The sequence below is a fragment of the Anopheles coluzzii genome, chromosome X (assembly GCF_943734685.1).
Source record: "Anopheles coluzzii chromosome X, AcolN3, whole genome shotgun sequence".
Lineage (NCBI taxonomy): Eukaryota > Metazoa > Arthropoda > Insecta > Diptera > Culicidae > Anopheles > Anopheles coluzzii.
In genome coordinates, this window is record NC_064669.1 from 27,374,401 (window position 1) to 27,400,777 (window position 26,377).

At 53.5% G+C, this 26,377-nt stretch overlaps 1 protein-coding gene and 1 pseudogene across 1 annotated transcript; both read right to left on the reverse strand.

Moving 5' to 3' along the window:
- Nucleotides 1-1,579: 1,579 nt before the first annotated feature.
- On the reverse strand, nucleotides 1,580-2,767 carry LOC125906725 (adenylate cyclase, terminal-differentiation specific-like). Its single transcript, XM_049606957.1, has one exon. It carries the CDS (start codon nucleotides 2,710-2,712, stop codon nucleotides 1,603-1,605), a length of 1,110 nt encoding a protein of 369 aa, XP_049462914.1. The 5' UTR covers nucleotides 2,713-2,767; the 3' UTR covers nucleotides 1,580-1,602.
- Nucleotides 2,768-5,374: 2,607 nt separating this feature from the next.
- On the reverse strand, nucleotides 5,375-8,855 carry LOC125906664 (uncharacterized; annotated as a pseudogene).
- Between the last annotated feature and the right edge of the window lie 17,522 nt (nucleotides 8,856-26,377).

A 26,377-nucleotide genomic window follows, 5' to 3' on the forward strand; every position in this document is an offset into this window, starting at 1 on the left:
TATCCGGCTCCAAACACATTCTCCTCGGCGATATCGATCAGCTCCTGGAACGAGTTCCTCTTGCTGGCCTTTATCGCCTTCCCCAGCTCCGCCCTCGCTGTGCGATGTTCCGCTGCGACAATGCTCCGCTCTTGAAGACCGCTGGTCTGCCGCATCCGATCGCGGGCGCGATCGCAGTTCTCTCGCAGCAGCCTGAGCAGCGGCGTCCACCAGAACAGGTCACGATGGGGGTCACTATGCGACGTTGTAACCCGCTGCATCGTTTTGTCACACGCGGCGAGCATGATCTCGTGACTGACCGCCCGTTCTGAGAACCGCTCGTCAAGCAGCGTGGACAGGAAGGCTCGCTGCGAGAACTGCGTCGCCTTATACCGCCGATCCGCGTGTCGAATGCGCCCCTGATGTCTCATCCGTGGTGATGAGGGCTCGTTTACGACAGGAACTGTGGTGCCAACAGTGTACGTGATGTACCGGTGGTCGGAGTACGAGTAATCACCGCACACGTTCCCCGTTCCCGGCTGCGCGATGGTTGGTGTCGCAAACGCCACGTCAACGATACTCGCTGTTGCCGCTCCGTTGCCGTCGAAGGTGCTCGTCGTGCCCTGATTTAGCACAACCAGGTCTAGCTGCTGGATGGCACTGAGCAGCTCTTCTCCCTTCTCGCTGTTACGCTCGCTTCCCCATTCCACATGCCAGGCGTTGAAGTCACCGGCAATGACGACTTGTGAATGGGTAAGCGTTTCGAGCTGTACTGCTTCAATGAAGCGCTCGAACTCGTCGGTGGGCTGACGAGGTGGAGCGTAACAGCTGAGGAAAGTGGTGCCGCCTATCTCGGCAGCGACGAGTCCCGGTGTGTTGCTGCACCAAATCCTCTGGAGAGGAAGAGACCCAGTTGCGACGATGGCAACCTTCTTCGAACAGTCGAAGGCCCATCTACCGTTGTTGGCAGGCGGTCGATACAGCTCCAACAGCAGCAGCACGTCCACTTTCTTTTCTCGGGCAGTTTGGAGGGCAATGTCCTGGGCCCTCTCTCCTCTGCCCAAGTTCACCTGCATTACTCGCAGTTGTGGGGTCATTGCAAGGCCGACCGGGCGCAGTCGGGGTGTCCAATTGTGTGTGGACCACCGCACTTGAGGCACTTCGTCGAAGAAGTGCAGTCCTTTGCCATGTGCCCCACAACGCCGCAGCGTATGCACATGTTCTGCCGGTCGTCGGGTGAACGGCAGTCATGGGCCCAATGACCCAGCTCGAGGCAGCGATAGGAGCGCACACGCTCTCGAGGAGTCGGTGGCGCGGCTCTGACTTTGCTTACGCAAAAGCCCAGCTTGATTTTGGTGCCCTCCAGCTCCTTCGCGAACTTCGCGGGCAGTCGCACATACGCACGTTGGGTGCCGTCGGTCATCTTGGTCAAAGTGATTGAGACGATGCCCGCTCCCGACTCGAACTTGCTGTCAAGCAGCGAAGTTAGGTCCTCTTCTCGCGCTACCGGGTCAACGTCATGCACGATGACTGACGCCATTTCCGTGACGTGCCGGCACACTCCAGCACTGCCCACGATGGCACGAACCTGCTGCAGCATATACTGTGCGTTCGCCTTGCGACTCAGTGTAAGACGCAACAACGCCTTGCTGGTAAGGCGACCCAGGACGACGTGGTCCTTGAGCGGCTTGTACCGCTCGTCAGTCCTGACTGCCGTTTGCACAAGCAGCAGAAGGCTCTCCCAGTCTTGGTCTTCGTTGGGCGAAACCTCAATGAGCTCGGGCTTGGCCGGCTTCCCTGCTGTGATCGCTGCTGCTGAGGTCGCTGCTGCTGTTGACGCTGTTGCTGCGGACGCTGTTGCTGTTGCTGGTGCGGCTGCTGCTGCTGCTGCTGCTGCGGGCGCTGCTGCTGCTGTCGCTGCTGCCGGAGCTGTGGTGGAACAAAGCGTTCACCTTGCTGCTGTTGCTGCTGCTGCTGCTGCTGCGGTTGACGATGCCGCTGGGACGGGCGGCCTCTTACCACCGTTGTCCAAAGCTGCTGCTGCGGCTGCTGCTGCTGTTGTTGCTGCGGCTGCTGCTGACGCTGCTGCTGACAATGCTGCTGCTGCTGGCGTTGCTGCTGCTGCTGCTGCTGCTGCTGCTGCTGCTGCTGCTGCTGCTGCTGCTGTTGCTGCTGCCGTTCCCGCTCTCGCCGCCTCAGCCGTTGCTGGCGCTTCCGGGCCGTCTCCCGGTTTCCACCTTGTCCCGACGACTGCTGCAGGGTTGCGTTCGCTGCAGTCTGCAGCTCAAGCACCGAACGAGTGCCCGTGAGCAGCAACTCGTTCTCGCGACGAAGTGCCGGGTTTTCCTCGCGGCAAAGTCGCAGCTCCTCCAGCGTCGCCGTTAGCTGGGCGCCGATGCTTTGGAGCTGTGCCATCAGCAAGGCACAACTTCCCGCGTCGATGGGCCCAGCAACAACCACGTTGCCCGGGACAGGAGATGCCGTTGGTGTTGGCTGTGCTGCTGCTGGTGGCTCCAAGTCCATGGCCGCCTCCGCTGCCTCACACTCCAACGTGGGCTCCGGCATCGCGATGATGGTGCTATTCAGCTCGTCGTCATCGCTGGAGTAGCACAACTCCATCATCGGCGTTGCCGGGCGCTCAATCGCCAATGGCTGCGTCGCCACTACCGACCTTTTTCTGGACCGCAGCTGGTACGGCGCACTCACTTGCAAGGGTTGGGCCTCGTCACCCATCCCCTGCGTTTTGTTTCACTTTCCCGTTCGTACGCGCACCTCTTAATACGAGGGTATGAACGCAGCCCGTCGCACTCTGCGTTGAACGCGCGATACGAAGCGATGCACTACACTCAAAACTGGCAACACTGCCGCAAGCGTTTTTGACCATGCTGGCCACACTGCTGGGTAGCCGGGCCAAAGCCAATGTCAGCAAACACTTGCCCGATTGGCTCGGGCTACCCGTTCCGGAGTGATGCACGGTTGAGATTTTGGCCACCTGTCAAAACTGGCCGCCCTGGAAAGGCCAAAAATGGCCACGATGGCAACACAGGCAGATAGCCGGGGCGATGCTGATTCCAGCGAGCACTTGCTCGTCCGGATCCGACAAGTGGTTCCGGAGATAGACCAGTTTTAATTTTGACAGGTGGCGCCCTCTAGTACATTGGTGGTGCAGTTAAACGTCCCAAAATTTGAAAAGTGCACTGTTCGCTGTTGCACTGATTTGGACGTCCGGGTAGTCCAGACAAGCCGAATTTCCCCGCGCACCTGTATCACATGTCCACTGAATTTTCCTGATTTTCCCGGAAAAGTTATTCCGGAAAAACACAATTTTTGGTGGAATATCGCTTGTAACTTCTCACACGCTTTTCCGATCCACTATTTTCACACACCGGCGGAATGGTCTTTCACGGCCCCGCCGTTTGACGTTGAAGCGCGTGCACACTCACTTTTTTGTTTTCCCGATTTTCCGGAAAATTTTTGGCATGCGGCCAGAGGACGGCGGCTCCGCGATTTTGCCACAAAAATTTTCCAGATCGGTCAACAATTTCCCGACTTTTTGCACTTTTTGTGTTTGTTCTGTATGCCTGTGACGTCACGCCCCGTACGACCGTTGCTGACGTCACAGTAGATGACCGTTGGTCGCAAAGTGGGTTCATTATACAGGTGGGCTTATCCCGAACAATTTGACAGCCGTGCTGTAGAAAAATGAAAACGAAATGACAGGAGGGGATTCGATCATTTGTTGATGTATGCGTGTGAATTCCAATGGCTGTTTTGGTTGATGTGTCGTAGTGTAGGTGAAAAACTACGTATCACAATCGAATCCCCTCCTGTCATTCGTTCGTCCAATATGGCCTTCCCGCCAAACCTATAAGCCCACCTAGTCCCTATACCCACTTTGGTTGGTCGAGGGGGGGCAGTCGCTGACGTCACAGCCGTTGACCGTTGGTCCAGGGGGGGGGGCAAGATTTCTCGACCAAGCCCGGCCGGCACGTGCCAAGGTCGAACAAGGACAAACTTTTGCACAAACACGTCTGTGCCAACCGTATGTTATGTACACTTTCCTATACGAAAAACTACCACCCGCGATCCTGGTCGTAGTTTTTCACGGATTTTCATAAAACTTTCACTGTTGGACGGAGCTCGTCAGCGCCCGTCTTTTGACGTATTTTTCATGAAGATCCGATCACTTTTCACAACTTTTTAAAGCACTTAAGTATTTTATATAAACACTTTTTGCACTTACGATAACATCGACGGGTTTCGTTTCGCGCGGACACTCGATGCGTCGTTGAGTTTGTCTCGCCAAGACGCTTCTAACAAAACTTCGTTTGCGAAAATCCGTTCACTTTTCGCAAAGTTAGCAAAATTGCCACTCAAGAAGTTCACTAACTTTTTTATACACTTTTCCAAAAAACTGGGTACGCCACTTTGTTCAACTCCTTGGCCCCGACTCAGATATCAATTTTTATTGAAAACGGCCAAGTAGTTTTGCGTGGTGCAACTTCAAAGTTTCCGCCAAAACTTTAGCATTTTTTAAACAATTCACGAATTTTTAGAGTTGCACAACTCGGTGGATTTTGCCCCGATCGGGCCAATCGACACTTAGTTTGAAAGAGCGTGCAAGTTTCTACACTATTCGTGGAAAATGAGGGCAATCTGGCGCCTAGAACTCGATTTCCCAAAGTTATGGAAGTTTTGCACTTTACTTAACTAAGTCATAACTTCAATCCTCTATAACTTTTTTGTTTTCCAACCGATCTGGAAGTCCGACCACTCACCAGAAAGGTATTCTCGCCACGCACACGATGGTGTTGTTTGTGTAACGCTCACTACAACACTTTTTGAAATATTTTGAGAAAACACTTAAAAAAGTTGTATAACTCTTAATATATTTTCCACTTTTTCACTAAACCGATATGGGTATCGATCAATAGGTTTTATCGTTCCGCACCATTTAAAACTTTGATCGGGCGAATCCGACAATTTTTCACCAAGTTATTGCGGAAAAACCGCGTGCACCGTCACTTTTTTATTTATCAACTTTTTTGAAAAATTTTTTGCACACGGCCAGGGGACGGCGGCTCCGCGACTTATCAATAAAATTTTTTCATAAAGTTTGATAACTTTTCGAATTATTCGACTTTTTCGTTTTTCACCAGATTCGAATTTCACATATACGGTCGATTATGCACACTGCATATATATCGATCACACTTGAGTACGGAGCTCGACGGAAACACGTCCGCTCACGACGACGGCTCGAGCGTTACTACACAGGGATAACTGGTTTTTGTTTTTTTTTTTCAAAACGGGTTTCTTTATTTGTGTAAGTTTTAGAACCCTCCCTCACCCCTACATTTATGCCCGCGAGGGCGTACCCTGAAGGGGGTGTCAAGGCTTCATTGCCTGGTCTTGTTTTATTTTTTATTTTGAGTGCAGAAGAAAAACTAAACCACTAATTTCCCTCGAAAAGGGCACTTATTCACGCTTTTAGCGTAGCTGTATTGACGTGTGCGTAAAACGCCTAGCGGGAGGCAACTTCCGCCTCGACCGCTGCGGCTTCTTCCGCAGCACTCAGGCCACCGTCCGTGGCTTCGTTATCTCGTTAATAAGCGCGGCTGCGCCTTCTAGACGGTCCAGCTGCGATATCCGCTCTTCCTCGGCCGTCTGAGTCGTCGTCGCTGCTGCTGCTGCTGCTGGAGGATGCTGAACTGCTCTACCCGTACAGGCGTCTCGCGTCCTGTATCGCTTGACGCCTTCTCGCTCTGAACCGCGCCTGCCGCAACCGAAGATCTGTACGGCGTGCCGCAGTTCTGGGCGATGGTGGTGGAGATGGAAGACGTCCTGCTCGCTGCAACTCTCGTTGCCGTGCCCTGGCTGCTCGGCGGCTCGCGTGCTCGACGGATCTCCGCACGCCGTTCCTCCAGATCGGTAACATCTTTGACGTGCTGCTCGTCGTCCAAGGTTTGCTGAAGTTGAGCCGTAATCCGCTTAGCAGCTTCGCAGGTACGGCTCCAGCTCTCGGCATTGCGCAACAAGTGCTGCTGGAGGTTTTCCGGACGGACCGGGTCCGTACTTCCCGCGCCGAGTAGCTGCTGACGGACTTCAGCAAACCTCGAACACTCGAACACCGCGTGCTCCGCGGTATCAGGGACGCCGCTGCACCGCTGACAGTCAGGGGACGATGTGAAGCCATTGCGACACAGGTAGTCCCGGAAGAAGCCATGTTCTGAGAGTATCTGGCACAAACGGAACGACACATCTCCATGTTTCCTGGACTGCCAGCTGCCTATGTTGGGTAATACACGGTGCGCCCAACGCGTGTACCGGCTGGTGTCGGCTTCCGCATCCCACTGTTGCTGCCATTGCTCGATCGTGGCCTGTCGCTCCTGCTTCCGGATGTTCGCCCTCGTGTCGGTGCGGTTGACGGCACTTAGTCGCTGGTAGACCCGGGCGTCCTCATCCACCAGCAGGCAGATGGGGGTCAGACCAGCCAGGAGGGTGGCAGTCTCGTACCTCACGGTACGGAATGCTCGTGCCACCCTCAGTGCCATCTTTCGCTGGACACGCTCCAGCAGGCGACCAGGCTCTCGTTTCTGCAGCTCTTTACTCCATACCGGTGCTGCATAACGCATAACGGACTCGGACACCGAAGCTAGCAGCTTCGCTTTCGATGCCCTTGGTCCGCTATGGTTTCGCAGCAGTCTGGATGTGGCGTCGGCGATCTTCCCAGCCCTCTCGGTGACCTTCTTGACGTGCGGCAGCCGCGACAACTTGTCCTGGAGGGTCACGCCGAGATAGCGGATCGAGCGGGACGAGGTGACGTCCACGTCGCCTACTCGGACGGTGATCCGCGTCGGGGCTTTGGTGCTGGAAATGACCACCATTTCCGTTTTCGCCGGCGCAAACTCGAGATGGTGTTGAGCCATCCATTCCATCACTGTTGATATCGCCTGTTTCGCAGCAGCTTTCACCTGGTTGTGCCTGTTCCTTACGTCTAGCGCAGCAACTAGGAGGAACCGATTGTCGCGTCGGTTCGTGCGACCGAACGACATCGCACGCTGGCCGGCCTCAACAACCCTCTGAATAGCACCGATGGTCGAGCGCCCTCTGCGGAAAACATACTGCCGGTCCGACAGTCGCGGTGAATCTGGATCTTCCAGGAACTCGTGCAGCCTGTTCAGGATCAAGCGCTCAAGCACCTTGCCCAGTGCATCCAACATGCACAGGGGCCGGTACGAGCTGCTCTCTCCGGGGGGTTTTCCTGGCTTCGGGATGAGTACAAGGCGCTGCCTCTTCCACGCTGCAGGAAACGTGCCGTTAACGAGGCAGTCCTGGTACAGCGCTGTGAAAACCCCCGTGTGCTGCAAGATGGCTGCTTTCACCACCGCGTTCGGGATACCGTCGAGTCCCGGGGCCTTTTTGTTGGCCATGCGGCGCGCGATGAACTGGAGTTCCTGGTCCGTCACTGCTGTAACCGCTCCTGACTGCTCCTCTCCCTCGATGGTAGCCGCTTCTGGCCAGACGAGGGGCGGGTACTGGGGGTAGAGATCGGACACGATGTGTTCGAGCCTGTCCCGCTCTGTCTCGGGTGGCGTCCGTCCACCACGGAGGTGGGACAGAACGACGAGATATCCGGCTCCAAACACATTCTCCTCGGCGATATCGATCAGCTCCTGGAACGAGTTCCTCTTGCTGGCCTTTATCGCCTTCCCCAGCTCCGCCCTCGCTGTGCGATGTTCCGCTGCGGCAATGCTCCGCTCTTGAAGATCGCTGGTCTGCCGCATCCGATCGCGGGCGCGATCGCAGTTCTCTCGCAGCAGCCTGAGCAGCGGCGTCCACCAGAACAGGTCACGATGGGGGTCACTATGCGACGTTGTAACCCGCTGCATCGTTTTGTCACACGTGGCGAGCATGATCTCAACCATGCGTTCGTGACTGACCGCCCGTTCTGAGAACCGCGCTCGGAAGGCTCGCTGCGAGAACTGCGTCGCTTTATACCGCCGATCCGCGTGTCGAATGCGCCCCTGATGTCTCATCCGTGGTGATGAGGGCTCGTTTACGACGGGAACTATGGTGCCAACAGTGTACGTGATGTACCGGTGGTCGGAGTACGAGTAATCACCGCACACGTTCCACGTTCCCGGCTGCGCGATGGTTGGTGTCGCAAACGCCACGTCAACGATACTCGCTGTTGCCGCTCCGTTGCCGTCGAAGGTGCTCGTCGTGCCCTGATTAAGCACAACCAGGTCTAGCTGCTGGATGGCACTGAGCAGCTCTTCTCCCTTCTCGCTGTTACGCTCGCTTCCCCATTCCACATGCCAGGCGTTGAAGTCGCCGGCAATGACGACTTGTGAATGGGTAAGCGTCTCGAGCTGTACTGATTCAATGAAGCGCTCGAACTCGTCGGTGGGCTGACGAGGTGGAGCGTAACAGCTGAGGAAAGTGGTGCCGCCTATCTCGGCAGCGACGAGTCCCGGTGTGTTGCTGCACCAAATCCTCTGGAGAGGAAGAGACCCAGTTGCGACGATGGCAACCTTCTTCGAACAGTCGAAGGCCTATCGACCGTTGTTGGTAGGCGGTCGATACAGCTCCAACAGCAGCAGCACGTCCACTTTCTTCTCTCGGGCAGTTTGGAGGGCAATGTCCTGAGCCCTCTCTCCTCTGCCCAAGTTCACTTGCATTACTCGCAGTTGTGGGGTCATTGCAAGGCCGACCGGGCGCAGTCGGGGTGTCCAATTGTGTGTGGACCACCGCACTTGAGGCACTTTGGCTGAGAAGTGCATACCTTTGCCATGTGCCCCACAACGCCGCAGCGTATGCACATGTTCTGCCGATCGTCGGGTGAACGGCAATCATGGGCCCGATGACCCAGCTCGAGACAGCGATACCAGCGCACACGCTCTCGAGGGGTCGGTGACGCGACTCTGACTTTACTGACGCAAAAGCCCAACTTTATCTTGGTGCCGTCGAGTTCACTCACAAACATTGCAGGCAATCGCACGTACGCACGCTGTGTACCATCGGCCATCTTTGTCATTGTGGTCGACACAATTCCCGCTCCCGACTCGAACTTGCTGTCAATCAGCGAAGTGAGATCGTCCTCTCGGGCTAGCGGGTCGACGTCATGAATGACCAGTGACGCCATTTCCGTGACGTGCCGACACACTCCAGCACTGCCCACGATGGCACGGACCTGCTGCAGCATTCGCCTTGCGGCTGAGCGTGAGTCGCAGCAACGCCTTACTGGTGCGGCGGCCCAGGACGACGTGGTCCTTAAGCGGCTTGTAGCGCTCGTCAGTCCTAACTGCCGTTTGCACAAGCAGCAGAAGGCTCTCCCAATCCTGACCTTCATTGGGTGATACCTCGATAAGCTCGGGCTTGGCCGGCTTTCGCTGCTGTGATCGCTGCTGCTGAGGTCACTGTTGCTGCGGTCGCTGTTGCTGCGGACGCTGTTGCTGTTGCTGCTGCGGCTGCTGCTGCTGTCGTTGCTGCCGGAGCTGTGGTGGGACATAGCGCTCACCTTGCTGCTGCTGCTGCTGTTGCTGCTGCTGCTGCTGCTGCCTGGGGCGCTGCTGCTGCTGTCACTGCTGCCGGAGCTGTGGTGGAACATAGCGTTCACCTTGCTGCTGTTGCTGCTGCTGCTGCTGCTGCGGTTGACGATGCCGCTGGGACGGGCGGCCTCTTACCACCGTTGTCCAAAGCTGCTGCTGCGGCTGCTGCAGCTGTTGTTGCTGCGGCTGCTGCTGACGCTGCTGCTGACACTGCTGCTGCTGCTGGCGTTGCTGCTGCTGCTGCTGCTGCTGCTGCTGCTGCTGCTGCTGCTGCTGCTGTTGCTGCTGCCGTTCCCGCTCTCGCCGCCTCAGCCGTTGCTGGCGCTTCCGGGACGTCTCCCGGTTTCCACCTTGTCCCGACGACTGCTGCAGGGTTGCGTTCGCTGCAGTCTGCAGCTCGAGCACCGAACGAGTGCCCGTGAGCAGCAACTCATTCTCGCGACGAAGTGCCGGGTTTTCCTCGCGGCAAAGTCGCAGCTCCTCCAGCGCCGTCGTTAGCTGGGCGCCGATGTTTTGAAGCTGTGCCATCAGTAGGGCGCAACTTCCCGCGTCTATGGGCCTAGCAACTACCATGTTGCCCGGGACAGGGGATGCCGTTGGTGTTGGCTGTGCTGCTGCTGGTGGCTCCAAGTCCATGGCCGCCTCCGCTGCCTCACACTCCGACGCGGGTTCTGGCATCGCGATGATGGTGCTGTTCAGCTCATCGTCGTCGCTTGAGTAGCACAGCTCCATCATCGGTGTGGCCGGGCGCTCAATCGCCAATGGCTGCATCACAACCACTGACCCTTTCCTGGGCCACAGCTGGTACGGCGCACTCACTTGCTGGGGTTGGGCCTCGTCACTCATCCCCTGCCTTGTTATTGCTCACACCTGCTTTGGCAAGTTGCATTGGGGGTCGAAATAACCCTGGGGGTCGAAATGACCCCGGGGGTCGAATGATCCAGGGTGTCGGGATGACCCCTGGGATGCTTCGCCGCCTAGCTGGTGTTCTGCTACCCGTTTCTGTCGATTTCCGCTTCAACTCTGCCGTTAATGTGAAGAAGGTCGAATTTAAGCCCCCCTGGTGGGCGGAGGGGAGGGGGAGGGGGTGGGGTAAAATTCGGGATGGTGCGTCTCACGCGTGGGGAATTATTCCGATCCAGTCCCGAATTTCCCCGGTGCGTTTATACGTCCAAACAGCTCGAACCCCGAATTCCACCCTTTTTGGACCTCTTTTTGACTTGCCACTTCAAAAATTTTTCACCGGGAGGGGGGAGGGTGGGAGTGGGGAAAATAATTTTCCCGGACTGCGGGGGTCCAACTTTACCGCCCTGCCGAAAGCCAGAATTTTCGGGCGATCTCGACCTTATCTGACGCTTATCGGGCGCCCTACTCTATTCTAGCCCCAGGGGGGAGCGGTGGGAGGGGGAGAGGGGGGGGGGGGAAATAATTTTCCCGTGATCAGGGACACGTCCTCTACCACCCCTAAGAATTTCATAATTTTCCGCCGCTAACAGTTTTTCGGCCAACCGTCACTCGGCCGAAAATTTAAAAATTGCTCCTTGGGTAACGGCTGTCACCGCGGGTTTGTCCCTTGGGTAGCAAATGTAACCTGTCACCCGGCTTGTTCCACACTTTAAATTCACTTTTTTCACTGGTTTCTTCATCGATTTCGGTTCTGATTTTTGTCACTTAACCTTAAGCGTCATTGCGCGCACCTTCCAAGACACATCCGGCACAGATCCGTGCGTTTTTCACTCCGATATAAACGTTCAAAGTCCCCCATACAAATTGTATGGGGATATAAACACCCACTTTTATGCACTTAAAACTTCACAAAACGTCTCGAAAACACTTTTAATCGCTTTAGATGCATTATCCAAAATCAAGTGTTTCCGGCGCCTGAAACACAAATTTTTGCGCACTTTTTTAACACCCAGAAATTTGGTGCTACCGGGGGGGGCAAATGTATACACAAAACACGATTTTTCAATTTCGCAAAAATTCACCGAATTTCGATTGAATAACACTATTACAGGGATAACTGGCTTTTTTTTTAAGTATTCGGGTTGTTTATTCAGTTCATTTCATTTTACTGTCTAGACCCAACCCTCACCTAAGCCACACTTTTGCCCCGCGAAGGGTCTAAAGGGGGTTTTTCTGCTCTTTCGAGCGGCCTACATCCGTGCAAAGCGCACCTAACTCATTTATTTTTATTTTTTTTTCCCTTCCTCGTTCTATTTCTTCCCATTTTGTTTTATAAGGACTCCCTCTCAAGGCTTCCTGCTTGTTCTATCACCCATCCTAGCGGGAGGACAACTCAGCCTCAACCGCTGCTGCGGCCTCGGCTTCTGTCAGCCCTACGCGGGACTCTTCAGCTGCCGTTCGCGCTGCTTCTGACGTTGAAGCTGCATCGGTTGCTTGACGGTTTTCAACGTCGTCATCGTCGTCATCGCTATCGTTAGATGGAGCTGGTCGGTATGCGCCGTGCATTTCGGCACGAGCTGCTCGCCGACGTTCCCTTAGTCTCGCCACCGCAAGACGGTTCACCTCCCGTCTCCGCTCAGTTCTTGGTGAGGGCGGTGGTGGGGGCAGGCGTTCTGCCTGTCGCTGCTGCGTTGCGGCTCTTCTCGCTGCATTCCGGGTTTCGTTGTAACGCCGCAGCCTTTCCTGACGAAGGACATCTGCATTGCGGAGCTGGGCGTTGTCAGCTAGTACGCCCTGCTCAAACAACGACGTGCGGAAGTCGTCCCATTCGCGCTGCAGGATGGTTGTTATCTGCTTGGCTGCCTCGCAGACGTTGCTCCAATTCTGCTGGCTCTGGAGCATGTGGGTCAGCAGCGTGTCGGGGTTGACGCCGTCCATCAGCCTTTCGCGAACCTCGGCGAAGCGCAGACAAGCGAACATCGCGTGTTCGGCGCTCTCTCTTACGCCAGGGCAATTTGGGCAGTCCGGGGACGAGGTGAATTTCATATCCGCAAGATACTCACGGAAGAATCCATGACCGGAGATGATCTGCGACAGATGAAAGTTCACCTCTCCATGCTTCCGCGACTGCCATGCGCCGATGTCCGGGATAAGGGTGCGCCCACCGGACGTAACCACTGGCTTGATGACCAGCTGCATCGCTGTCCCATGTTGCTTGCCACTCGGCGATGGTCGTCTCACGTTCCTCCTTCCTCAGTTGTGCACCGGCTGCAGTCCCACGGCGGCTATGCACCCTGGTGTCCTCACAGATTGCTCTGCAGATCGGCAGAAGTCCCGCGAGCAGCACTGCGGTCTCGTACCGAACCGACCGGAACGTCCGGGCCACGGCGATAGCTGATTTGCGCTGGACTCGCTCTAGCAGCCTGCGGCACTCGCGAGTGTTCAGCGCCTCGTGCCATACAGGTGCGGCGTAACGCATCACCGAGTCAGCCACCGCTGCCAAAAGTCGGGGCTTTGACATCTTCGGCCCCCGGTGGTTCGGCATGAGTCGACCAACCGCCTGCGCAATCTGGACCGCCCGCTGCGTCACTGCAGTCACGTGAGGTATCCACGATAGATGGTCGTGTACCAGTACACCCAGGTGCTTGATGCTCCTCGAATATGGGACAGCAGTTCCTCTCACGTCGATGGAGATGTGGCTTGGAGGATGCTTCAGACTTGAGATAATCGTCATCTCCGTCTTAGCTGGTGCCAGCTCCAAGTGGTGCTGCTGCATCCACTGGTCGACTGCTGACACCGCTGCCTCCGCCACTGCTGCAGACTCCTCCGGTGTCCTACCCGGGGCCAGGACGACAAGATCATCGGCGTAGCCAATGACCTTGGCCTCGTCGGGTAGGGGAATCCGCAGCACCCCGTCGTACATTACGTTCCACAATGTCGGGCCCAGTATGGACCCTTGTGGAACTCCCGCGCTGACGCAACGTACGACGGGTCCCTCGCTGGTGTTAAAGATGAGCTCCCGATCCGTGAAGTAGGACTGCAGTATCCGCAGCAGCCCTGAAGGGACCCCCTTTTCTCGCAACGCATTGGCGATCGACTGCCAGCTGGCAGTATTAAATGCGTTGCGGACATCCAGCGCAACCACCATCAGGCATCGCTTGTCGCGATTATTAGTCTGGCCGAACGATCGGGACGCCTTGCCTGCGTCCACCAGGCTTTGGATGGCACTGATGGTGGATCGTCCGCGACGAAAGCCGTACTGCGCGTCCGAGAGCTGCGGTGAATCCGGGTCCTCGAGGTGTCTGTTGAGGCGGTTGAGGATAAGCCGCTCCAACACTTTGCCTAGTGCGTCCAGCATGCACAGTGGCCTGTAGGAGCTGCTTTCTCCGGGGGCTTTGCCTGGCTTGGGCAGCAGTACCAAGCGCTGCCGTTTCCACTGTTGCGGAAACGTACCAGTGTTGAGGCAGTCCTGGTACACGCGGCAGAAAACCCCCGGGTACTTCTCAATCGCGACCTTCACCGCAGCATTGGGGATCCCGTCCAGTCCTGGCGCTTTCCTGATAGCCATATGAGCCGCGATCTCCTGCAGCTCTTCGGGGGTCACGCGATCAAAATCGGACGCTCCGGAATCGACATCGTCGGTTTCCGGCCAATAGACCGGTGGGTGGGTGGGGAACAGATCGGTAACGATCCGTCCCAGATCGACCGGGTCTGTCTCAGGCGGTACACGACTGCCGCGCAGATGAGACAGGACAACCTGATACCCCACTCCAAACTCGTTCTCCTCGGCGATGTCTATAAGCTTGGCGAACTCTGCACGTTTGCCTACTTTGATGGCTTTTTCTAGCCGAGTCTTCGCAGTCCGGTGCTCGGCTGCGGCGAGACTCCTCTCTTGCAGATCGGTGGTTAGGCGCATCCGCTCACGCGCCGCAATGCTCTCATTCCGCAGCTCTTCAATTACCGGTGCCCACCAATAGACGTCGCGATGTTGATACTGCAACACGTTGGGGGCCCGCTGCATGACAATGTCACACGCGTCGACCATAGCGTCGACTAGGCCAGCGTGTGTCGTCGCTTGTTCCGCGAAGTTCACGTCCTCGAGAGCAGAACGGAAGCTGTCTACGTGGAACTGCGTGGTAATCCATCGCCTACCAGCGCAGATAACGCGCTGCCGGCCGGCTGACGGACCACCAGTCGACAACCCGCGGGACTGTTGTTCCGCTTCCCCAACGCGGTATGTAATCAATTGATGATCGGACCGGGCAAACTCGTGCACCTCCCACGTTTCTGGCCGAGCGATGGACGGAGTGGCGAAGCAGACGTCAATGACGCTGCTGGTGGCCGCTCCTCTGCCAATGAATGTGGGTTCATTCCCGGAGTTGATTACCTGTAGCTGAACGCTCTGGATAAGCTGCAGCAGATCTTCACCTCTCTGGCTGTTCCTGGCACTACCCCACTCCGTGTGCCAGGCGTTAAAATCGCCGTCGATGACGACCTGGGAGTGGGTTGATGCCTCCAGCTGAATTGCGGCCAGAAAGCTTTCATAGTCCTCCTCTGGGCGTCTCGGTCGCGCGTAGCAGCTTTTGAAGACGATACCGCCAATCTGTGCGGCTACAATTCCAGGCACAGCACTGCGCAACACCCGCTGGATTGGGTAGGAACTTGTAGCCACAACTGCTACCGATTTGGCGGCATCATACGCCCAACGCCCATTGTTCGCCGGTGGTCGGTAGATGTCCGACAGGAGCAGGACGTCAGCACGGTGTTCACGCGCTGCTTGGAGCGCCAAGTCCTGCCCTGCTTGACAGTGATCCACGTTGATTTGCATCACTTTTAAGTTGAACGCGAAGCCGGATGTTCGCAGCTCATGTGCCCGATGCGATGAGGTCCACCGCAGGCCGCACATTTAACGTAGCTGGAGCAGTCCCGGGCTTTGTGACCTTCACTGCCACACCGGATGCAGAGTTGCTGACGGTCTGTCGAGGAACGGCATGCGTGGGCAAGGTGGCCGCGCTCCAGGCAGCGATAGCAGCGCTGGCGCTCAGGTGCTGCTTTTTCAACGCCTCTGATTTTGCTAATGCAGCCACACAGTCGGAGCTTCGACCCCTCGAAAGCAGCGGCAGCCTTAGCGGGCAGGTGGACTCGAGCTCGCTGAGTGCCATCTTGAAGCTCCCACACGCTCACTCGGACGATTTCGATCGGCTCTTGGTGTTCTCTCTCAATGGCCTTTTTGATGTCCTCTTCTGTTGCCAGAGGATCGATGTTCGTTATCAGGACATCGGCCATGTCGGTGATCACCCGGGCAAGTCCGGCGTCACCGCCGATCTCCTGACCTTCTGCGCGGACCAGGCTGGCGTTGGCCGAATTACTTAACTCCATTCGGAAATTTGCGGCGTGGCTGCGCTTGCCCATTTTAAGGTGGTCTGCAAGGCCCTTGTGCGGGTCTTGTTTAACCGCATCCCGAACTGTTTTGTACAAAGTGTACCAGGAGTGTCCGGCACTCGGGACCACCTCTATCTTGTCCGGCCTTGGCCGAACCTTTTGCTGCTGCCGCTGCTGCTGCTGATGTGCTTGCTGCCGGAGTTGCGGCGGAACATACCGCTGTCCCTGATGTTGCTGCTGCTGCTGCTGTCTACGCTGAAGCTGCTGCTGCTTCTGTTGCGGCTGCTGCTGCTGTTGTGGCTGCTGCTGGGAGCGTGGCTTGCCAGTGGCCTTGCCACGGTACCTGCGACGCACCACCTCACTGAATGTGAGCTCCGGCACGACGTCTCCGCGGACGGCTGTCGATGCCTCGCTACGCGGCAGCATGACTGCATGCGACGTCGACGCGCGGGGCTGCTCCTGCTCTTGCTGGTTCCGCTGCTGCTGTTGTTGTTGCTGCTGCGGCTGCGCAGAGGATCGGCGTGGCAACGGAGTTGGAGGTTGACGCGAACTAGCTGACGGTTGTCCGCCGGCAACCTTTGCTGCCAGTAGCGAGTTGAGCAAGTCTCGGTCGCGCTGATGTGCGGCAGCGAGCTTCTCCATCTGTGCCTCCAACTTCTCCTCTCGATGTTTTGCCTCCTCCTTCTCCTCTTGCAGCAGTTGGCACATGCCAGTTATCTGCTCCGCGAGGCGAAAATTTTGCTCCTTCATTTCCAAGTTCTGCTCCTCCAGTTGCTGAATTGTTGCCTTAAGCAACTCGAGCTCCGGTGTGGTCGAGGCGGCCTTGGTTGCTACGGTGGGCTTGTTGATGCCTGTGACGCTAACCCTTGGCAGTGCCACTCGAGGCTCGGCCGCAAACAGCTTCGAACCGGATGCCAAGCTGCTACGGCAATCCACAGAGGCCGACCTCGCACTCGCGCGGGTTGACATCCCGGATGATGCCATCATCTTTGCCGACGTACAAGTTGGTGGGTTAGATAACCCTGGGGGTCGATGTGACCCCGGGGGTAGGTTGACCCCGGGGGGTCGGGATGACCCCAGGTATGCAGCGCCGTCTAGCTGATGTTCTGCCGCTCACTCGCTGCTGTAGAATCCTTCTTCCACGCCGGTTTTTCCACTACGGTCCGACTTGCAACCCCCCTGGTGGGCTGGGGGGGTGGGGTGGCGGGTGGAGAAAATTACGAGAGGGTGCGTCGCTTACGTAAGGAATGGATCCGCACCAATCCCGAAATTTCCCGGCACGTTTTTACGTCCAAACTGCGCTGCCCGCTTTTTCGACCCTTTTTTGGACCTAGTTTTTTACTTTAGGGATTTTTCACCGGGAGGGGGGGAGGGGGAAAGGGTGGAAAATAGTTTTCCCGTGTTTGTTATGTCGCCCTCTACCACCCTACAGCTTCTCCGAATTTTCCGAATTTTTCGAGCAGATTCGAAAAATTCGAGCAGTTTTTGAGTGCCTCGAATCGAGCAGATTCGAGCTCCCGCTGACGCTACACCACTTCACTGAATTTCACGCACACTTTCCAGGATTTGAGCAGTTTTCGAGCACTAACGGTAAATTCAAATTTTGCTGTTCGGGAACTGCTTCCCAAACCAAATTTGCTTTACGGGTATCGCTGAACTGTCACCCAGAAATGTCAAATTTTTTTTAATGATTTTCACTAGTTTTTTGATTGGATCTTTTTGTACGCGTTAAAACTAGCACAACGGTGAAAACCGTACTCGATTCGGACCAAAACTCACGGAGTTATTCACGATTAACTATTTATTCCGTTTTTACGAAAACACGTGCTCCGGCGGTAGCACCCCCGACACTTTTTTATTTTTGCGTTTTTCCGCCGATTTCGCGTCCGTTTTCTCGCACAACACTTGGAACGTCACTACGCGCAACTATCAAGACACATCCGGACAAAATCCGTGCAGTTTTCACTGAAATATGTGTATACAAAGTTTCCCATACAAAATGTATGGGGAAAAAAAACACAAACACTTTTTGACACTTTGCACTGCTCAGATCGTCTCAAAAACACGATAAAACGATTCAGCACCACCAATTTCACTAAAATTGAGTGTTTCCGGGGCCGAAAACACAAATTTTTCCCCAAATTTCCACACCTGGAATTCTAGCGCAACCGGAGGTGGGGGGGGGGGGGGCGTACACACAGGGATAACTGGCTTTTTTTTAAAATATATTCGGGTTGTTTTATTTAATACAGTTCATACATGCGTGAGATCGTATTGTAACCCAACCCACGCATAAGCCGCCCTTTTGCCCCGCGAAGGGTCTAAAGGGGGTTTTTTTGCTCGTTCGAGCAACCTTTTTTTTTTTTTTTTTTTTTTTTTTTTTTTTTTTTGTTAACGAAGAGTGAGCATATTCCATCCCCCTCTCCGACTCACCCAACTCGGCCGGTACGCTTGTGGTGCGTATTACTTCTTGCGGAGTCGTGTGTGCGGTTGCACCCTGGGTCACGACGCATCTTCTGCGGCGATCTGGTCTGCTGATTCTGCTTATTACGGTGCTTTCCGTGGTGCGACGCGGTCCCTTCGGTCCTATCGCCCACACTTCGGGTGGGCAATGGGGGGGTCTGCATCGTTGGTCACCACTCCAAGCACGTAAGGCAGTTCTCCTGAAACGAAATTTTGACAGGGGAAACAGGAGAAGGAGAAAGAGATAGAAGAAAGCTGAAAATAGAGGAGAGAAAAGAAAAAAAGAATGCTGGAAAGAATCGAAAAGAAAGAGATAAAAGATTAGTAACTTTCCAGCTTACGGTAGCCCTTGCGGCGCGGGTTGTTGCCGTGCCGCAGGGCCTGAGGGACCCCCATTTGCGTCCCTCGCCCGCCGTCTGGCCCGCCTGCGTCGCCTTGCCGTTGGTGGACGCTCAACATCCCATCTCGCTTGGAGAGTGGAGAAGATTGTCCTGGCGGCGGCGCGGACGGCCTCCCACGTATCGCTGCGGGCGCACATTTCCGAGACGATGTTATCCATTGTTACTCGGGAATGGCACCGCTGCTGCATTTCATTCCGGATCCGATCGAACCGTGGACAGTGGAACAGCACGTGTTCGACGTCTTCCGCGGCGTCCCCACATTCAGGGCAGTTGGGCGAGCCTTCCAGGATGCCTTTCTCGACGAAATAGGAGCGCAAGAACCCGTGCCCCGTGAGGAGCTGGGTGAGGAAAAAGTCGACTTCCCCATGCTTGCGGCTGACCCAGAGATTAATGTCTGGAATCAGCCTCCTCGTCTTCAGTCCTGGTGCTCCTGGTTGCCCTGCACCCGTTGTCCACTGGTCCTGCCAGCGCCTCATCGTCTCCTCCCGTTGCCGTTTCCGTATGTCCGATTGAACACCACCGCTCGCTGCCTTTTCGTCGTGGCAGCGGATATCCTCCTGCATGAGGAGGACTAACGGGGTGGTGTTGGCGACAACGCAAGCAGCATCGTAAGAAACGGTCTGGAAGGCGCTGGCGACTCGGAGAGCCCCCGGTCGATGCGCTCTTTGGACCGATTTGCGATGGGTCTCCTTGTCGAGCACCCATCGCCCCCAGGTGGCAACTCCGTATCGGATGATACTGTTACCGACGTTTACGAGCTGTCTCTTACTGCGGCTCTTAGGACCACGCTTATTCGGCATCAGGCAGGTCAAGGCATTCGTAATCCGTGACTAATCCTTATTGACCACTCTTTCCAGATGTCTCTGCTGTGGTGCTGTTTGCGGCAGAGGTCCACTCCCAGGTACTTCAGCGTTTCCGTGGATTGGATCGAGTGACCGCCCGCATGAAGCTCTGCGAGCTGCGGGACATGATGGGTATATTTTTTTGTATATTTTTTTTGTATATTTATTAAATGATCGACGGACCTCATAAGCCCTCTCGATATATGTAAGGGTACAATAGGAATATAACAAAAATAGTCACACGCGTTACAATAACACAATAATAACAACAATAACAATTACAAGGACGCTAAAGATTCTGGCGAGAAGCGCGAAGTAAATTAATGCGACTCAACACATTTGCCATCGTCAAAAATCCCTCCATCGGGTACAAAAGATCATGAACCCGGTCTTTTGGTGGGCAAGTTCCAAACCGACTCCTTGCAGCCACCGCTCGATCCTCTCCAGGTTAGCCGTTGCTAATGCGCTGACCTGTTCCGTGGTCCTTCCCAAGAATGTGAAGGCCACGTCGTCAGCAAACCCGATGGTGTCCGCTCGTGGTCCTTCGAGCGGCAAGCGGAGTAAGTCGTCGTACATGACGTTCCATAGTGTTGGTCCTAGAACCGAACCCTGAGGAACGCCAGCAGATACAGTCCTCGACACTACTCCTTCATCCGTGTCATAGTGGAGCGTTCGGCCAATGAAATAGTTCCGCAGCAACGCCTGCAAATAAGGCGGAGTGTTTTTACGCTGCAGAGCTTGGCCGATCGCTGTCCAGTTTGCCGGGTTAAAGGCATTCCGGACGTCCACCGTTACCACCGCACAGAGACGATCTCCCTTTCGCTTCTTGTCTAGAGCGACTTTCCCGTTGTTCATCACCCGAGTGATGGCATCAACGGTTGAACGCCCTTTACGGAAACCGTATTGGGCGTCCGAAAGTCCCCCGGTCGACTCCAGATGGGTTGTCAGCCTCCGCTGAATCAACCGCTCTAAAATTTTCCCCAGCACACTCAGCAAACAAATTGGCCGGTACGACGAGGGCTCCCCAGGTGGTTTCCCCGACTTGGTAAGCAGCACCAGCTGTTGCCGCTTCCATGCGTCGGGGAAAGTGCCTGCCTCCAGTAGCTGCTTATAGCTTTTAGCAAAAACTTCCGGAAAAGCCAGAATTGCCGCAGCTGCAGCCATATTCGGAATGTTGTCGTCCCCCGGAGCTTTCTTGGGGTTGAGTGAGCGGGCAATCTCCTTCAACTCTTCCGCCAACTCCTCCTCCGAGACCGGATCCTGTGGATCCCCACCTACTTCCGTCTCGGGCCACTCCATCGGGGGACGATCAGGAAAGAGCTCATTCACGATGAACTGGAGCTTGTTGGCATCCCGTTCCATCGGAACCCGAGCTCCTTCCCACTGCTGCTTGCGGATTTGGTACGCAGGGCCTCGTTCTCGACTTGCTTGTCTTGATTTGAGGACCGTGCGGACCACACCAGTGAGTCATATAAGTACACTCGTAGTAAGCTTTTGTTCACCTTGTCCGGTTTGTGTTGTGCTCGACCGTCTTCACAGATAATGGACTTGGTGAATACTGGTGAAGCTTGGTGCGGGCTCCTTCCTTGTCAGACGAGTAACTTGACTTGGTCTGGAGACTGTTCCTTTACATTAGTGGACACGTGTCGTGCTTCTTCCTTGTCACACGAGTGACTTGACATAGGATGAAGAAGGACACTTAACACTAATGAGCTTGTCGGCGTTCCTCCTCCTTGACTTCATGTCTTGATGGGAGGAACGTGCCGACCAAACCAGTAAGCTTACACACATGCTCGTTACAAGTTGTATAAGTTGATCCGTTTGGGCCGATTGCCTTGCACATGATGTTGTCGTTGACCATGTTCGGTTAACACGTCGTGTGTCGAGGTGGTCGGCCTTGGTAGTAGGATGTATTGTGCATGTGACGTGTTGACCTGGTTTGGTCGATGTGTCGTCGTGTACGAGATGACCTACTTACCCGTCAGTTGTCCAAGTTGTATCATGTGTTGACTTAGTTGACGTGTCATATGCATGGATGATTGGCGTACGAGTCATGTATGGTGCACTTGCTTCAGTTGAAGGGATGTACTAGTACAGTTATATTAATTGTTAATTTCACGATTTGGTCTTTTGGCTGGATCGCGAAAAAAACGCTAAGTCCCAAATCTTGAACTCGAGAGGAGAGCGCTGATGAAAACCTTTTGGACTGGAGCTCCCTAGAATTCGGCTTTTTCCTACTTTAAAGGGATGCACTGTTGTATGTATTGTTTATTCACGATCTGGTCGTTGGATTGGATCGTGAAAAAAAAACGCTAAGTCCCAGATCCTGAACTCGACAGGAAAGCGCTGATGGCAAACATTTTGACTGGAAGTCCCTAGGAAACGGCTTTTTCCTTATTGGCATTATGTGGCACGTTTATTGTGGCTAGAACATTAATTATCCACCAAATGGCACCAACGCTTGGCAAAAGTCTCGAAACACTCCTATCCCGACGTACCAGCAACCGCAACACGATGCAAAATAAATTGCACGAGCTGCTGATACTTGTACCATGCACGGTACACGGTACCAAAATATACCCCTGAAAGTGTGCAATTTGGTGCTATCCTAGGGAATTTGTATGGGGAAGCCTAGCTACGCGTGTCGCACGTTGCATGGTCGTCGATCAGAGGCATGCAAAAGCACCTATCTAGGGGAATTACTCTACGTTCTAGTAGCAAATGCGATTTTCCGGTCCAGCACGGCAGTACGCCTGCATGCATACACTCCATGTTCCAAAAATGTATCAACCTAGGCGTTGCTCAGTAGCTTTTGGCGGCACATGTAAAAAGTATTCGAGTTCAGATTTCTGGGACTTAGCGTATTTTTCAAACCTGATAATGAAAATTGAAGTACAAATGGGGCATAAGCTAGGCGTTGCCCAGTAACTTTTTTCGCCACATGGAGGAAGTAGTCGAGCTCCAATTTCTGGGACGTAGCGTATTTTTCAATCATAATAAACCGAATCAAACATAAAAATCATGAAACTTACACCACGTCCCTAGGTTGTGCACAAAACGTAACGATAAAGTGCCGGCGAGGTTAGAAGTGCACCAAACTTGTATACCGATTAGGGAAAGTACTCTACGTTCCTATGACTTGGGTGAAAAATGTTGATGAACTGCTTGTTAGGATAGACATTTGCTTATCGTACACATCGCAAACGAACACCCCTTAGTGAGCAGTAGCAAAAGTCGATGGATTAAAGCGAATGCATTACAAACTGATCAAGTACAATAAGGAACGCTACGTACTAGGACTTCTTTCCAAGAATGGTGTCCGCGACGGGAGGGCAAGCGTCCTTCCTAGGTTTCCCTAGTAAACCTTGTATGGTAAACATACCCAAGCGTGTCCGTAAGCACGCAACGATAGTCACGAACGAGCACATACCTAGGGAAAGTACTCTACGTACTAGGACTTCTGTCCAAGAATGGTGTCTGCGACGGTCGGGCACTGCGACGCAATTACCAAATCCTAGGATCGTACAAGCAGTGTGTACAAACATAAACATTAACGCGTTCGCTCGGGCTGCGCCATCCGTGTTGAACACAAATGTGGGTGATTATATGAGTGGATGTACAAAAACATACGTGGCGAAAACAGTTTTCTGCACGATGTGCAAAGAGCTCATTTCGTCGTCCCGGGCGAATGGAAAAACACAAAAATCTCGAGTATCTTTCTAGGTTTCTGTTATAAAAGGGCAGGCCAAAAGGTGACTGGTTAAGATAAGCATTTTAAGCATACAAGCACTTAATTGCAACTTTTGATACAAAAACTAGGTACGTACACGTAGATTGTATCAACATGGACATCCATGAACGCGTACGCTCGGGCTGCGCCCTCCGTGTTGTACTTTCCCTGATTGGTACACAATTTTGGTCCATATGTACCAACATGGACATCCATGAACGCGTACGTAGTGTACTTTCCCTGATCGGTACACAATGTTGGTGCACGGCATAGGAAATGGGCTTAAAATGGTCAAACTCAATCCATTTCAACTAAAGATAGTCGATAGTAGCTGTGCCGATGAAGTTGGGCACGATGCAAGTCAAAGTTGTTTAATGAATAACATGTCCACCATACATTTCAATACAAAATTGCTCGGTCAGACCTACAAAGTGCTATATCTCGAATACTAGGCGTCGGACTGGGGGGATGTAGAACAAATTTAAGTTCGACTAATGATTCTACATCCGGTTCTGGATAGTGGTTTTTTGACCATTTTTCAACATTTTGTGACACCCCGAACCTAGGGGCAGCCCCCTAGTTTTTTTCAAAAATGTGCACCGAACGGGCCAGAGAGCTCGAGTAGTCGAAAAAAATTTTTTTGTTAAAACCCCTCAACACGTGTAGAAAACTGATTTTAGATGATAAAAAGTGAAACCAGAACGTCAAACGACAACTTTGTTGGGGGTACAGTATCGGACATTAAGATAGGACCCTTTTTTTTCAATGCACCGTGCACTTGTTTTGCCACGTTACTCGTGTTTTTGTGTGTGTATGTGTGTATGTGTGTGTGTATGTGTGTGTGAGTGTGTGTGTGTGTGTGTGTGTGTGTGTGTGTGTGTGTGTGTGTGTGTTTGTGTGTGTGTGTGTGTGTGTGTGTGTGTGCATGTGTGTGTGTGTAGTAGTAGAAAGTGAGTGTGCTTTTTAATATGTATTTGCAAGTGCGCGGGTTTGTGTCTGAAAAACATAGCTTGCCATGATGTCATATTGCGTTGAAATTATTCTTATTATGTGTGATATCATGTGAAACATTGTGCGTTTACACTTGGATAAAAACTAAAGTTTGCATCGACAGCAGCCCTTGTTCCTCGGACGAAAACGCAGGTCTGCTGTTTCAGGAATGTGAATGCGACACCGGTGCGAAATGGACACACGCACAATAGCAATGAACTCGGCATTCTCTCACAGGTGTTTCTCTAGTGCACGCCATTGAAAGGCCTTCGTGCATCTCTGCGTTGCACGTTGTGTGCGAATGGTAAACTTTGTGCGTGCATTGAGCTGGCGCGCAGTTGTTCTTTTCAATGGGCGTTTTGTTTCATGAGCGCGGCAGTATTCTGTTCTCGATTTTGAAGGGAAGACGCTTACTCGCGTACTCGTTGATAGTTTTTATCCATGCGATGTTTTCGCTGCTCGACAACGATGTTATTCATCGCGTATAGAAGTAGAACGCAGGCAGAGCACGGGATCAGCCGTGTCCAAGTTTTTAACCAGCGCGTTCTTGACGGTCCAAGCAAGCAATGTTAGTAACAATGGGTCGAGGTAAACGTTGTACCGATTATCAGCGCCATATGTAAAAGCGAATGGCTGCTGCTGGCATTAAGCGCAAAAGGATCGAGTTCGTAATGGAACGATCGCGCACTTTTGTGGCAAACGCGCTTCGGACAGCCGAAACGTGCTTAGACAACTGAAACGCGCTTGGACAACCGAAACGCGCAAGTCAACCGGACGTCCTCAGAAGACCACGGCGAAAGAAGACCGTAACATTGTTAATATATCGAAAACACACTGATCGCGAGGGCGGTGGTCCTGCTTATCACACCAAAAACCTAACCCAAAACACAAAAAAGCTACTTACAAATCTATCCGAAACGACCTACTTGTGAAACAAACACACACATCAATACACATTCAAACATACATCCACACACACACACACACATGCACACACACATACACACACACACATACACACACATACACACACACACAAACACAAACACATACAAACCACTCATAAACTTGGCCCAACGGGTGCACGGTGCGTTAAAAACCCAATGCCCTATCTTTCTGTCCGATACTGTATGACTATAGTCCGAACTTATGAAGCAAAAAAGGTGTCTGGTGGGTTCTGCCGATGATCTTAACCTATGATTTTGAGTTTCCACCCTTTCAAAACGTTCCCTGTAGCAGTACATCACGGGTCTACGGACCCAAAGACTTCGTTGCGATGGTTTCAAGCATAAAAGTTGTAACAGTTAAGGGTTTTTAATACGCGTATATTAAATCATTGCTTGAAACTAAGCTTCGTTGTCTTTAAACTCTGCAAGACCAATCTAACTTCTTAGGGAAACTCGAAGAATTCACGCGAAGCTCGGTGAGCCATTTTGGGTAGTGGTTCATGATCTGGTGTTCATTGCATCTAATCCAATGAATAAATTTATAGGGGTTTATGATGCAGGGCACATAGCGTGATGAAACGGGGTTTCCCTACCAAATGTGGCATATTTTTTTCCTGAGAGCGAAGCTCAGACCCACGTAGGGGAGAGCGAAGTGGAACTTAAATGTTCAATGCAGCAAATGTTCGCCATGCGGATAAACAAGTTGGAATAGTTCAATGTAGTATAATGCAAACACGAATCGCAAATAACGATACGGGACCCAGAAGCAATTCTGCGGATCCCTCGGGGAGTGGTGAGTTGATATAAATTAGAGGTGAAAGTCCAAGTTGTTCGAGCTCCGGCTCGGCAGCCGATATGAGGTTCCTGTTGAGCGTGTTTGTACATCGCGCAGAGGCGCCGTTCGGTTCTAGCAATGATTCCCGCCACCATGTTCCATGCGTGCAGAGATCCGTTAGAGCTAGTTCAATGTGTCCCGCCGTGATTACGAAAAAGTTCAACAGTTGACTAAGTTGGGGGTGCGTCAAGTAATCGCGCAGAGATGCCGATCGGTTCCTAGCAATGTTTCCCGTCACAAGGTGGTATTGGCACCTGTGCAGAGTGGCCGTTAGCAATGTCTCCCGTATCACGGTGGTGTACCATCACTAGTGCAGAGTGACCGCTAGCAATGTCTCCCGTCACAATG